Consider the following 15,659-nt stretch of genomic DNA (forward strand, 5'->3'; position numbering starts at 1 on the left):
TTCAATTAGGTGATGATGTGCAGGGATCGCCTCAGGGAATTCTTAGCTATCCAAAGTGTCGGAGGCACCATCAGCTTACCTCATCCCAGACCGCATAATATTAAGAACCGTGAATGCTGATTGGCGCCCGGTAGTCGTCACGGGATCCTACATATGGAGACACGGCAAAAGGCTTCAGCCAGAGTTCGTCTACCGGTGGTTCGGGAATGCATGGATGACCACCCTCATTCACCTCCGTCCCGCGTCTCCAGGACTCCGGAGGTGGGGCTCACAATAGACGAACGCAAGAGTTGGTACTATTGCCGAATCAGGATGGGCCGGCAGTCCGACTTTCATCTCAATGCAGGAATGGTACCGGCGGCTTGGGCGAGCTGTTTAGCGTCGGAGCACGACCGAGACGGTGGTACGAGGCCGGATTGACATGCAGGGCACCTTTGGCAAGGCATACAGCAGCTATGGCATTTACGCCTAAGCCAACGCTCGCAAGTTCCTGCCCAATCTTTGTTCGGTACAGCCTGAATGAGAGCAGCTTGTCCAAGCGCGTAATTGTAGAGATGGAAGCTATACCTCCCGGTTGAACTCAAGGGACAGCTTGGATGGCGTTGCCTGCCTCTCCATGCTTTCGAGACTGAAGTATCACCAGGATGCATATTGGCTGACGCTGTGTGACTCCCAAAGACCTCGAAGTGTGCTCCGCTCTGTTCCCTATTGGTCTGTAGGCCCGAATGGGCTCACATACCGACCGATGAGAATTGCTCTTATGTCAACATCACGATGCATTGATGAATTCAGCGCGAGATCGACGGGAGCACACCGCTCAGCCTGCTTCTCGCATCAGCCAAGGAAGGGTATGTTGACGTGAGCACGGTTATGACACAATCTCATACGATGAATATGTTGCCAACGTATAGGGCGAAGGGGGACTGTAGACATAGCAAAGATATAGTCGAGAACCGAATATAAAAGGGGGCCGGATTCATCCTCTATAACCCGTCTTCTCTCATACTCACCATCAAACACACACATCACAGAACACAACAACCCAAAGAAACCACATTCAACCCAATATCAACACCTTCGCATTTCAAACCAACACCGTCAACATGCAGTTCTCCACTCTCCTCGTCGCCGCCATCGCCAGCGCCTCCGCTGTCTACGCTGTCCCCGCCAAGCAAGGCGAGGACCCTCAGTCAGGTGTACGCAGCCCCTTTCCTCGCAACGAGCCGTCCCATGACTCGATAACATAATGATCATGATCCCAATTCTGACATTCCACCAAAACAGGCATGCAACGGCTTCAGCTGCAACTACGCTCTCCAGAACCTTGACTGCACCCAGGGAACTAGCGTAAGTGTCCCTCCATCCCCTAATCTCCATGGAAGTTATCTATAACGATCGCTAACAAACTTCGCTCTTCCGGCAATATAGTGCGTAAGTCATCACTCTATCATACAAGCCGCCATACAAAGCCATGACGGTGCTCGCTCGTCCGTCGAGAGCTGCTAGAAGGTAACATCCTGTATCTCCCCGAGAACATGCTAACATTAGCCTCAAATGCAGGCCAAGGGCGACGGTGGCGGTGACGGCAAGCGCTGCGACGTCTACAACTTCGGCAACGGGAAGGCATACGCCATCTGCCCCGGCAAGGCCTCTTAAGTGAGCCTCGAGAGTTCTGGACCTGGTATGCTCGGCATCAAAGCCGGCTTGAGCCAAGGTGCCACGCACTAAGGCTGGTTCACTCATTGTGAGAACGTGTATGAGAGAGGTTTTCGTGGATTCCCCCCTTTTCGGCCAAAAAGGGGGAGGAGGTTTTCCACCACTGTCGTTTGCGAGTTGCACTTCTGTATGGTACCTCGAGCACGGCCCCTAGGGGGGCCCTTGAGGGTCTGATACTCAGCGCCACAGGGTGTTTCGATAATTGAATATACACATGCATGCATACATCTATCAACTGTCCAGATGACCCTGGAACCAGCGAATATTCTTGCTTGCTGTTGAGCTAGCCTGAGAGGCGAAAGATGTGGCTTATGCACCGACAAATTTGGTGGGGATAAAGCGGAGGTGTGTGCGGACGTTTTATTCCATACATGATGTTCTGGTCTGTGACAGGCAACCCAATGCGAGAAATCGAAAACAGATACATACATGTACGTATGTAGGCAACGACGAGGGTCGTCCCCTCAATTGAAAGTTCAACTGGCCAAGGAGAGAAAGTAGTATCCGCTTACCTCATTTAGTAGCTGCAGCGTCCGTCACAAAAGCACATCAGGCGGCGTTGGGAAACAGGATCCTGTCGTCGATAGATATGTCATCACCAAGGGCAGGGTGTGATGCCATTCATTTTAAGCGAGAGTAGAACATCGATTTGCATTGTTGTACATAACTGTGGCTATGTAGCTAATTCACGCGCGTTTGAACTATGGACACTTGCTTCCAGAGAGTCACCTACAACAAACTTCGGTCATTTCAGGGGCGCCCCTGGAAAACAGCGAAGCGAAAGACCACTTATGCTTCATACGGATTCCACCTATCTCCGTTCATCTATCACTTTTCTCCGGTATCCTCCCACCAACATCCAACTTCCTTCTTAAACCGACAGTCGTATACCAGCAGGTATCTCAAAACTCCAGCTTGGGCATTATATTCCTCAGGCCTTCATTACTCCCCGAAACATATCCCTATGCACACCTGCCACCCCCTCCCAACATGTTGACGACTCTGATCAGGATACTCTCGACCGCCCTTGTTGCGAACGCCATATTTGTCCCGTGTTTCATTCACGCCTCCCAGTTCATACCTGGAGGCATCCTCCGCTACCGAAACTTCCGGGTGGAAGGAGTAACACATACGAAATGTGCCTGTTGAATAGCCTTTATACGTACGTACGGTGGTTGGCGATGCATAATATGGTATATTTCAGGTCCTCTATAATGTATACTCTATTTAAGTAGAGAGGGGATCGTGAGATCCCCTTTGTACGGTGAAATAAATGGTCCGTGCGCACGGCGCACGTAGTCCCCCCTGAACCGTACTGGTTGTTGCCCTTGAGCTGGGTATTCTAATACTGGCAACTTTTTTTTTTTTTTTAAAAGGAACGCACCCCTTTTCTGTACCTTCCCGTAGATTATACGGACGTGTTAAATTATTCGATCCTTTACGTTCCTTTTTTTAGTACGGGTAGCGCCGTACCTGCCTTATTTACTTTTAATAATATAACTAATCTAAAAAGACCGTAATCGCCGGTACCGTATATAATACCTAGTATTTCGTCCGATATTTAATTAATATTTAACTAATAAAAAAATTTTCCCTCGTGCGAATTAATAATTAGTCCCTTTTTATTCGTTTCGATTTAGAATATTCGAAATTCGAATTAATAAATTTACTAATCCGCACTCCCCTTTATCGGTATAAAAAAAAGCCTAATTCTTTAATCTTTCGCACGAAAAGTTTTTTTCTTTTAACCATTTACCTTTATTACTATAATTATTTATACGAAACTAAGCCTTAAGCTATTTACTCTAATTATTTACTCTCTTTTATATAACTTTTCTTTTCGCACGATAGCTAATATAAATAATACCCTATCCGGTTCGTACGCTACTGCTTTTAAACCGTAAAACATCGTTAATCGTGATAATAACTACCGATAAATAATTTTACTAACTAGCTTTATAATTAACCGTACTTTCCTTTAAAATATTATTATTAACGTACGATTACTTTATTTTTCTATTAAAATAATATTCGAATATTAATAACCGTACGACAAAATAACGAAAAACGAGTAATCGCGATACTTAATTACGATATTACTATTCGTATCCGGGTTACCGAGTTTTTTAAACTAATAATTTCACGAATTATTTAACGCGAAAGTTATTTCCGTACATTTTTTATTACCTCTTATAGAGTAGCCGGTCTTAACTATATTAACGAATATATCCGAAACTCGTACCCGTTTCGCAGCTACTTCCGTTTTACCGGTTATTCGGGCGGCTAATATACCACATACGTTTAAAAATCGTACGGCTCCCAGTATTATGCTCCGATTATTTTACTGGTTTAATATAATAATAACGATAACAATAATAATAATAACGACGATAATAATAACGATAACGACGATTCGAATAGCGAGGAGGAATAAAATAGTTTTTAAAATAACGATGTTTAAACGGGGTCGTATAGAAAAATAATATATAATATCCGGGGATAATAAATCGTACGATGTCTTTTTTTTAAATCTTTAATATAATATATTATTATGTTTCCTTTACCTCTTTTTTTCGTACAGTAATAAAATATCGGTAATAATTATATATCGTACGGTAATAAAAGAAATATCTTACTATTTTTCTCTTTACCTAAGCTAGGGTTCAGGTTTTTCCACGTATACTTCTATTCGTACGGTAAGCCTATTCGTAAAAATAAGCCGTTCGAGTGTTTAATTTAAAGTTTTTTTTCGTAAAGGCGTCGGCTGGATTATTTCGGCCGTTAACCCAGTAGATTTTTAAGATCTCCTTCCTCTCGTACGATTCTCGGAGGGATATAATATCGATTATAAGCTTTTTTTATTCGTGGTCCCGAGCTTAACGAGGTATTTATATAGTAATCTCGAGTCGGTATAAAAGATTATCGAGATATTTTAAAATCTAAGGCTTCGTACGATTTTTTAAAGTATAAAGTTAAGTATAATACCGTTATTAACTCTAAAAATTATACCGTATAGTTCGTTCGCGAATACACTTCGCGTAACTTTCTTATATTTCGTCGAGCTCTAATATATAATTTTTTATTTATTTCGAAACTATCCTTTATACGGCGTATCTTTTAACCGATCGTAATAATATATTCGAGTTAAAACGTTAAATCTTTATTATTCGCGAACGAGCCGTCGATAAAAATATATATCTTTATATATTAAAAGTCGAAGGGGATATATTTTAATCTTCGTACGGGGTTCTTAATTTACTATAATATTTATATATTAAAGTATTCGATATTTTTCTCCTCCGGCGTTTAAACTTAAGCGGCGACGGAGAGGTCGTACGAAACTTCCGGTTAATATATTAAAGCGATATACGCTCCTTTCGCACGTTAAGAAACGTATTACTAGTCTCGGTCCGTAGTTTAAACGTTAATAAAGCGGAGTTATTAAGCCTATCCCTTTTACTCGAATAAAATATCGTGCGATTTAAGCTGGATTTTTCCTCCGTTAAACTTAATCGGTTTATCCTCGATTAAGGTTTTTTTTCGGCTTCGCACGAAATTTCGTATTCGTAAGCTCTTTTTTTTTAGGAAAACGGGGGAATAGTAAAATTAAATATATCGTCGATCTATATTACCGTAATACCGAAAATATTTAATTCGTCGCACGTAAATAGGAAGCATAAATCGTACGTAAATACCGTTATTCCGAGATTCCGTACGTGGTATTCGTAATACGTTTTAAATTAATAGAAACCGGATTCCGCTAATCTATATAATAATAATATAATTTAAAGGATTATACCTTCCGGGAAATATAACTTAAACTCTTTCGAGAGTTCGGCGTATATTTTTCGGGTAAGTTTCTCGTATAATTAAATATATATTTACGTTATATCCCGGAGTTTTTCGTACGCTCCGAGATTCTTAATAAGCATTAATTTAAAGGCGAAAAGTAAGCGTTAATTTATTCGCTAAATAATCGGCGATTAAATTAAGATCTTTTTTTATCGACGTCGCCGTACCTTTAAATAATAAACCTAGACTTTTCGTATAGCTTAGTATTTTTTCCTTTTACCTCGCGTACGAATCGTGTTTTAAAAATTCGGTATTAACCGTATATTCATAGGTCGTATCACACAAATTAAAAAACGCCTTACGCGACGAGATTATTAATTTTTTCCGTATCGGATTCTTAAAACGGGGCTCCGGATATATTAATAACGCCGTTTCTCCGAAGTTTTAATATAAAATCGTAGTTTTTTTACTTTTATACGGTAAAAAAATATTACGCGATATGTTATCGTTTAACGGTTCTTTTCGTACTATAACGACAATATAATTCGCGATATCTTTTTTTCTCCGTATCGGAATATAATTTAAGGGTAATATAATCCACGGTCTAATTAAACACACGGTTTAATTGAACACTTTTTAAAGCCTCGTATAACGAAATATAAATTAATTCCACTATAACGTATTTAATATATTAAAATTAATCGGAATTTTCCTCTTTAAATACTTTTATATTATTTTAATAAATACGCGTATTATACCCGGGCTTCTCGTAGATTTTATAGCGTCGCGGGCGCGTTTTAAGCTTTTTTATACGACTATTACTTCGGCGCGATTTATTCTATAATTGTTTATTAACGTTTTTTTAAGACTGTAAATTTTTTTAGTTTATATATAAAGTAATTTTTTATCCTATAGCCGTTTTTTTTATACGGCAGCGCCGGCTAAATATTTTATTTATTTCTCGTAATACGGTTATTTTACCCTTTAAAAAAGCGAGCTAGTATATTATTTACGTTATACCTTTCGTAATTTAGTTAAGTCTAGTTAAAATCGACGTCGAAAAGCTATTTTAATGCCGTATAATACGGTTTCGAACGTATTCGGTTTAAAATTAGGCCTTAATCGGGTTGTTTAAGGTTTTTAATTCTTAAAGAATAAGTAGGCCGAAAAACGTCCCCGGAGATATTAGAGTACGTAGTTTTATATTTAATTATAAAATAATATATTCCGAATTATACGGAACGAGTCCGGTCCCTCGAAAGCTTCCTTATATATTCGAAACGGTAAAAATCGCCTGGAACGTTTTTAAAAACGTTAATAAGAAGTCCTCTTTTAAAATATAAGTAATATACGCCCGCATAAAACTTTTAATTTTTTTCCCGTACGCCTTTTTTAATATACGAAAACAGCCGATATTAAAAAGCTAAAGCTTATATAACGAATAAAAAAGCATATAAAATATAATAATCGAGTTTTTTTATAGTAAAGTTCGAAAATTATTGAGTAATAACTTTTATAGCCGTTAAGGATTAATAAACGGTAAATACTTTTCGTATAAAACTTCGTATATTTACTAAAATATTAAATTTAGTCCTCGCCTCTTTTATTCGTAATCCAGCTATTTTTAATAATTACGATTACTTAGTTTTTCGGTAATAGGCTGTTTTCGTACCAAGAAAAGAAGTGCGTTTTCCCGGTAAAAATAATATACGAAAGAATAATATAATTATATAATTTAACGCCCTATATTATTATAACTTATTCCCGGTTCCCTTACTGTACTACTTTAGGCTTTCCGCGTCGATCGGAGGTAGTTACGATTATTTCGAACGAGATTTAACCTATAAAAAACCCGGTCTCGTCGAAATTATATATATATATTTTTTTAAATTCTATATTTATTAATTATATTCCGTATAAAAGTAAATTACGCGTGATACGCGTCGGGATTTTCGTAAAGAACTTTTTAATAATCGATTTTTCGGTTAAAACGCGTCAGGAAATTTAGTTATTATTATATAAAATTAGAGGCTTAATTAACGCCGACGCGTTCCGCGTCGCGTAAATTAAGTAATTAATTCGTTATATTTTTAACATTACTTATCCGAGGCGAAAACGATCGCAAATTTAAATTAATTATATATTATACGATTAATTACTTTTCGAAATTCGTAAACTTTTACGTTAACGATTACGTATTTCGTTATAAAATACTACCGCGACGCCGATAACGTAAAATTATATAAGGAATATTATATATTCGCGCTACGGTTTATACGCGTAATTTAAGGTTTTTTTAAAGCGCTTAAAGCGTTAATTATATATCGTTTTTTTTCTATTAATTTATTATCGTAGGTAGTAAAAGTATAAGGCATAAAATATAAGTTATACGGAATTAAAAGAAAGTGTTTAATTAAACTATATATTTAATTAAACCGTGGATTACGTTATATAAATATCCTCGTTCTAAAATAATTCGATACGTAACCTAAATTATATTCGACGAGGTTCCGATTAGTCGGTATACTGTACGGTGCGTACCGATGTGTTTATTTTATTATTTTCCGAGGTTTAATTCTCTTTTTCTTAAAAGAACGGCTTAATTTAAGTAACTCGGAAATTTTTTAAACTATCGTACGTATCGATACGAATTATCCGTTCCTCGATTACGGCGATTTAATAAAATCTAGTCCAGCCGTTTTTTTTACGCTATACGAAAATTTCCGTTTAAAACGAAAAGGTTAAAATATCGTGGATATACGGTCCGTTTCGGGTATTTAAAGCCCGATTAATATCGACTTCTATACGATATTTCCGGAGTATCCTTATTACTTTATAAATAGTTTTCGTACGTTCCTAAATTTTTAATAATAATAAGGATCGTACATCGATTCGAGGGTATACCCTAAAAATAAAAAGCGTCGGAACTAGGCCGCCCGGGCTTACAATATTATTAAAAGTTTTAACAGCTATTTAAAAAACTATCTCCGGGTCGATATATTAACTTATTTCTTTTTATAAAATATCGTACGCTCGGCGGAGCGGGCCGTACAATCTTTTAACTTTTCTTACGGCTTAATATACCTCGATCGGTATTTATTTACACGTAATTCCTATTATTTATACATAGTCGTTAAACTCCCTTTTAAAATAAATACCTGAATTATACGAAATAACGTTTAAGGGCCCTTAATAAACGTATATCCAGTATCGATAAAAAGCGTTCTACGTGTCTCGTACGAAAAAAGTCTTTAAAAATATAACGGCTTAAAACGAGGTACTCGTATTAATAACGTAAAAAGTATTTCGTTCGTTAATATATACAACGTCGGCAACGATTTCGTAATTAAATTCGTAATCATCGCGTAACGAAAACTTAAAACGTTTCGGGGCTAAATTATACGATTAGTATTATAAGCAGAATTTCCGGATCTTTTTTAAATTTATCGGTCCGATATCGTTATATCCGGCGTTTTTAAAGAGGTTATATAACTTTTTCGTACGGGGATATTTAAACCTTTAATAAAAGTAATAAAGTTATATTTCGGTAAAATATATTACTTACTCCGTGCGGCTAACGTTAAAAAACGGGTGTCCCTATTTCCGAATAATAAAGAACCGTACGTTATCGTTTTTTTATATAATAACGTTTTAAGTGTTATTATAATAAGCTCCGAGTTAATCGGTATCGTATAGTAAAAATAGAAATAGTATAAACGTATTAAAAATATTATACTTCGTAACTCTTAAGTCTCTCCGTACGGTAATAAATTCGATAAAAGTTATAGTAAGCGAGTTTCCGAATTAAATCGATACTGCTCCGCGGATTTAATTAATATTTACGTCGGGGTTTTTTATACGTAAACTTCGGCCTACGGTTTACCGACGATAAAAATACGTACGGCGCCGGTATCTTATAATTCGCCTTAATATTATTAATTATACTATTTATAAAAAGAGAATTAATTTACTCGTACGGTCGGTTTTTTTACGGAATAAATATCTTTTCCCGTAAAACGGTAAAAAAATACGGCGTTTATAAAGTAATACGTGCCGCTCCGTATAACGTCGAGGTTAATAACTTTTTTTTTCGGCGTATTATTTCCTTCGTCGTCGGTAAATAAGGCGTTTTTTTCTATTCGTATAAGAACTCGTTATAATTCCTAGGATCCGTTCCGATAATTTCGTACGCTTATAAGTATTACGTACGTATTTTTTATTGCTCTTCGGGCCGGTGGTATATCGACTAATATTTTTATTTATTATAAATACGGTATATTTTTAATCGATCGAGCCGTATATTATATTTTAATGCGTTATACGGTACTTTTAGGCGGTGTATAATTATTGTGCGCTAATCTCGATTATTTTAGGGCGGTCCTCGGTCGTATAGTTATTAATTATTATATAATTACCGTATTGTTCTTATACGATTATACCGTCGATTAATAAAAAATATTTCCGGTAATAAATTATTATACGGGATATCTATTAGGTATTTTACTGCCTTTTTTCGATTAAGGGCGGTAATTATAAACGCTCGAAAATTTAAAAATAATCCTTCGTATATTAACTTTTAATAGATAAGGGCCGGTTTTAACTCGAAAACTTTACGGTATATTCGTACGACGGAGGTCCGGAATTAAACCTCTCTTTAAAAGTCTTTACCGAGGGCTCGTTATACGAGCTAGAGTTTATTTAAAAGCATATCTAAAATTTTTTGCTATGTTTTTTCCGGGTTTTTCCTCTTTATTCGTGCGAAAATTATTCCCGTTTAATTTATATAGTATTAGTTATAATTTATTTTCGTATTAAAGTAATTATTTAAAAGGTAATACATTTCGTCTTATTTCTTTCCAGGTTTAATATAATAGAAATAATATTACTCCGCACGGTCGGTAAGTATATTTTAAAAGAGCGTATAATAATTCTTTTCGGAAAAGCTATACCGGCGGTATTAGTTAATAAATATCCGTACTTTATCCGCGAAAATATTATACGGTCGGCCGGTATATATTTATTTTTTTCGGTACGCTTTTTAAAAAGCGATAACCTCGCGATTTTCGATTATTTTATTTCGTATTAAGTATATCGGTAAAATATTATATATTATTTTATACGGAAGTATCGGGGTTTATACGAATAAATCGGGTATAACGTTACGATTAAAAGCCGGGTAGGTATATATAAATTAATTAACGTAAACTTCGGGTAATCCGGGGTTCGTTACCGGTACGAATCGAGAAGCGCTTATTTATTATTTCGTACGGTTTATTAATTCGTTTTTAATTAGTACGGTTAAATATTCTTTAAAACTTCGTGCGACTAGCGTTTATCGTACCTCCAATATTAAAAATACCGTTAATTATTATAAAAAGTTTTTTTTTCGCACGGTATTAGTTTATAAAGCGTATAAATTATCCGGTTATCGTTCTATTCGCCGGGGTCGTTACCCCGTAGGTTTCGATATATAAAAAACATTTCTTTATATACCCTCGGTTTACTAGTTTAAAATACGGTTCGGTCTACTCTTTAAAATCGGAAAAGATTTGTTTTTTAAGTGCGGTATCTTATATTTTAAGTTTATAATAATCGTAAAAAAATCGTACGAAATATATTATGTATATACTTTTATTTTTTTCCGATTCGGTAATATTAAAAAAGTTCGGCTCCGCGTCCTATTAATTAATATCTACGGCGGCTCGGGATTCCCGGGCGTGCGTACCCGTAATCTATATAATTTCCTCGTATATAAGCCGGTTAGGGTCTAGGTTTAAAGCGAAATATTATTTTATAGTAACGGAGGACATTATCGGTTATTATATCGTTTTATTTAATTATACGATAATTATTAAAATATAGAATAATATATAACGTAATAAATCGCCGTATAATCTCGGACTGTCTTTTTTAAACCGTATAAGCGTCGGCGAAAAAAGGTCCGGGTTTCGTACGGTAAGGGCCGTTACGTTTTTCCTCCGAAATCCCGGTTACGGGATTTCTTTAGGCTATTTAGTACGGTTACCGAAGTACGGGTTTCGGTCGGGAAACCGTTTTTTTACTCTTATTAATCTATAATTATTTTATATAACTACTAATTAGTATTAAATAGTTTTTATACGTACGTATAATAGTTAACGATATATAATATAGTATATTTCAAATCCTTTATAATGCATACTTTATTTAAATAGAGAGAGGATCGTGAAATCCCCTTTATACGGTAAAACAAATAGTCCGTGCGCACGGCGCACGTGATCCCCCTAAACCGTACTGGTTGTTGCCCCTGAGCTGGGTATTCCAACAGTGCCCTTTACTTACCAGCTCGCGATCAACACTGGTATCCTGGGATCTACACGTTGGAGTCTGAGGCGGCGTATATGCTCATCATTGTGCCTGATCTCGCCGCCATTGTGGCCCACCTCGTCGCCTACGGACAAGACGCAGCGCGCCGCGTTGGTCGGAAGCTGTTTTACGTGAACTTGGCATGTTCTGTTGCGTCTGCATGCATCTTTGGGACGTACCTTCTGCCCACGGCCAAGGTCCGAGTCGTGTATGGCATTCCACTCTTATAGGCAGGATTACTTACGCCTCAGGTGATATCCCTGGAGGGCGTACCCGGTACAGTCAAGTAAGTAGCTCTGTAAATGCAGACCGCAATGCCGAATATCTGCTGACTTATCGGACAGAGAGCAGCGTGTCGGCGTCAATGGGGGATAGTCCTTGATCTGACTGAAATCTTGGTCTACAGTTTCACCCGTGCAGCGTTGGTCTGGATGTCAGGCTTATACTAGCTCGGTACAGTTATACTATCAAATAAAATGCTTCCAACTCACAATGTGGCTGGGGTTGGTCCTGGCAGGGCTGTTGTTGCCAGACCACGGATGTCTGGCCTCATCTGTGTTCGCATGCTGATTCCAATAGGGATTACTGCATTGGGCTCTGAGGGTCTTTCGAGTAGGTACCTACCTTGGTTGGGCATGGTTAGAAGACGGCGTTGCCATCTTTGAGCTGCACGGAATGGAACAGTAATTGTCAATGGGATGAACGTCGCAAGTTGTGCATGGTTCTACGCGTTCCATACTTTCATTCGGGATTGTTATGAGTAATGATCAAACCCGCCCGAACTTCAAGGTGAACACCAGATCAGATTACGAGGTACGTTGGCCAAGATGCAGAAACAATACCTTCTAGAGGCAACAAGGTCTGGGTGATGGCTAGGAACTTAATTATCTCAACTAGAGCATTTTGACAACGTGAGGTAATAGTTTCTACACTTGACGGAAAAATACCGCGTCATAAATAGCCTCCACTCCATGTCGAGAATTTGACCAGTAGACCTCAGCAATCACTAAAACCTTCAGAATTTCCTTCAACAAAAGCCAGGTCATCCCATCGAAGAAACCCAACACCCAATCCGTCGTCGGATCAAGATGCCTCCCAGTACCAAATTGGTGGACGCCGCCATGGCATTCTCCCTCTTCCTCCCCTGCTTCTTCGTCGCCGCGCAAGGCCTAGGGCCTGGCCAAATCATCTCGACACCGGGCACCTGGGGAACAACAGATACCACGCCTACCCGCTGCGCCATCGTCCTGCCTGATGCCAGCCGACGCGAACTCCCTAGCGACCAAGTCGTTGCGGCGCTGCCGGTCTGCGCGCCTACCATCGGATCTGCCCTGGGCGGCCCTGGCGATCCATCTTCTCCAAGTCGGACGCGATCGGGCATACTACCTCTGGTACACATTGTATCATCTGCAAATTCTTTGTTGGGCCGTTTCTGGGATTCTATACGGTATGATTGGTTTTGAGTTGCCATTCGCCACGGTCAGGGTGGTGTGCGGCATACCCCCGCATGAACACGGCATTGGGTCTCCAGGTACCTGCGAGCATCGCTTTGGGAAAGAACCACTCGAATGGTTGGTCTTTCAAAAGCCGTCGGTTCCCCAATACGGCGGTTCGGCGGAGTCCTGGCCAATAACGGCCCCCCCACGGGGGAGTTCATTACGTTGAAACGGCTGGGGCGCTCTTGGCAGTGTTTCGAGCAGACGACGACCAGGACTGCGCAGCCGCGCAAGTCTCTTGGCAGCACTTTATCAATCCATGCGATGGATTTCCCGGATAGCGTTGACGAGGGCCGGCTGAGCTCGCTTCTTGGCGCAATCCCGGGCACCTGAATCGCCTGTTGTTGCTGTGTCTCAGAAAGAAAGGTGTGGCTTCCGCGTGCTAGAGTGAGATGAACGACTTCCTAATTGAGTCTTCAAAAGCTCAAGGAGCCACTTTCCGCGCAATAGTGTCCCGGCCAAATTGCGGTCTGTTTGTCCGCTCTCTTGTATTGACGGATGGTGAGTGACCGCAGGTAGCCCAAGTAATATAAAGTCCAGTCGCCTTGGATCGACATCTGCTATTCCTTTTACTCTCTCGTCTGCATGAGGATTCGCTCGTTCCTACCTCACCCCGTCCTTCGTTTCTCCAATTGGCCTACCCTCCTCCCCCATTGCATCAAGCACCACCATCTCCAAGATGCGCCCCTCCCCCCTCCTGTCCCTAACCCTGGCCGCGGCCACGGCAAGGGCGCACTACATCTTCAGCGAGCTCATCGTCAACAACGCCGCCCAGGGCGGCGACTACGCCTACATCCGCAAGAACAGCAACACCTACATGCCCTCCTTCACTTCCGAGATCGTCAACTCGCCGGACCTGCGCTGCAACAAGGGCGCCACGGCGGGCGGCGGCACCAAGACGTACAGCGCCAAGGCGGGCGACAAGATCGGCTTCAAGCTCTCCTTCAACGAGTTCATCGAGCACCCGGGCCCCGGCTTCGTCTACATGTCCAAGGCGCCCGGGTCCGTCGCCAGCTACGACGGCTCCGGCGACTGGTTCAAGGCGTACGAGACGGGGCTTTGCGGGGGCAATGCGGCCACCGACGCGAACTGGTGCTCGTGGCAGAAGGACCGGCTCGAGTTCACCATCCCGGCCAAGATCCCGCCGGGCGAGTACCTCGTCCGCGTCGAGCACATCGCCATCCACGAGGGCCATGTCGGCAAGGCCCAGTTCTACATGGAGTGCGCCCAGCTGAAGATCGAGGGGCCCGGCGGTGGTACACCTGCGCCGCTTGTCAAGATTCCGGGTATTTACAGCGCCAATGACCCCGGTATCGCTTACAACAAGTGGACTTCCAGCCCGGCCGCTTACGTCATGCCGGGTCCCAAGGTCTGGGATGGAGGATCCTCCGGCGGCGGTGGTAGCGGTGCTGGTGCTGGTGCTGGTGCTGGTGCTGAGCCCGCCACCCCGACAAGCGCTGTCAACGATGCTGCTCCGACCGGTGGATCCAGTGCTGCTCCATCTGCACCTCCATCGACCGGTGGCGGTGGCGGCGGCGGAGCTGGGGGAAGCGGCGAGACTGCGCAGCTGTATGGCCAATGCGGTGGTTTGGGCTGGAGTGGCCCAACTGCCTGCGCTCAGGGGGCTTGCAAGGCAGTCAACGAATACTACAGCCAATGCAGCTAAAGGGGGGGCAGTTATACTCCTCCGAAGGGCTGAAGTCTACAAGTTGACATGATATGATCTCTTGTCAATTTCTTGTGTATATTATGCTTTTGCCTCCTTTTTGTTTCCCGAACGGCCCGTATTCAATTCGACGACTTGCGGGCTTCATATGATATGAGCAAATGCCGCGAGCCATGGTTTCTTCTTTACATCATTAGTAGCCTGTAGAAAAATGAACGAAACAGTGGTTTATATATGCAAGCATGTGGTTTTATTTGAATGAAGAATTTCTAGATTTAGTTGCAATTGCCAATTGAGCATACCGAACATGTAGTGAGATCCAAACAGTACGCGTCGTTGTTATGTACAGTGGGGAAGAAAAAAGGAGGCGGAAAAAAAGAAAAGAAAAGAAAGAAAAGAAAAGACAGACCCCAAAGGGGGTCGAAAAAGTGACCGCAGAGGGAGTTGAACCCTCTTGCCTCTAAGTATAGGAATAAGACTACTACCGCTAGGCTACCCCGGCCCGGTCAAGGGAGGCATGAGGTAAACTTGCTTATAAACCCTTTGCAGAGGGGGAGGGAGGGACTTTGCTCCTTTTTGGCTTTGTCCCTGAGACTGGGTCGGGGCTGAACTCAAAGCCCAGCGCTGGCGGGTAACGAGGTCAG

At 40.9% G+C, this 15,659-nt stretch overlaps 3 protein-coding genes across 3 annotated transcripts; all 3 read left to right on the plus strand.

Annotated features, from left to right (window-relative positions):
* Positions 1-1,103: 1,103 nt before the first annotated feature.
* PG986_010488 (uncharacterized protein) lies at positions 1,104-1,656 on the plus strand (the record flags this gene model as incomplete). Its single annotated transcript, XM_066846710.1, has 3 exons — positions 1,104-1,196; positions 1,285-1,347; positions 1,561-1,656. The coding sequence occupies 3 exons, from the start codon at positions 1,104-1,106 to the stop codon at positions 1,654-1,656; spliced, it is 252 nt and encodes an 83-aa protein (XP_066696201.1).
* An 11,285-nt stretch (positions 1,657-12,941) lies between these two features.
* On the plus strand, positions 12,942-13,316 carry PG986_010489 (uncharacterized protein; the record flags this gene model as incomplete). The annotated part of the gene is made up of 1 exon (XM_066846711.1): positions 12,942-13,316. One exon carries the CDS (start codon positions 12,942-12,944, stop codon positions 13,314-13,316), a length of 375 nt encoding a protein of 124 aa, XP_066696202.1.
* Positions 13,317-14,028: 712 nt separating this feature from the next.
* Positions 14,029-15,015, plus strand: PG986_010490 (uncharacterized protein; the record flags this gene model as incomplete). The annotated part of the gene is made up of 1 exon (XM_066846712.1): positions 14,029-15,015. The coding sequence occupies one exon, from the start codon at positions 14,029-14,031 to the stop codon at positions 15,013-15,015; it is 987 nt and encodes a 328-aa protein (XP_066696203.1).
* Positions 15,016-15,659: the final 644 nt, after the last annotated feature.

This window comes from Apiospora aurea (genome assembly GCF_038362705.1).
Source record: "Apiospora aurea strain CBS 24483 chromosome Unknown utg000007l_segment0_segment0, whole genome shotgun sequence".
Classification (NCBI taxonomy): Eukaryota; Fungi; Ascomycota; class Sordariomycetes; order Amphisphaeriales; family Apiosporaceae; genus Apiospora; species Apiospora aurea.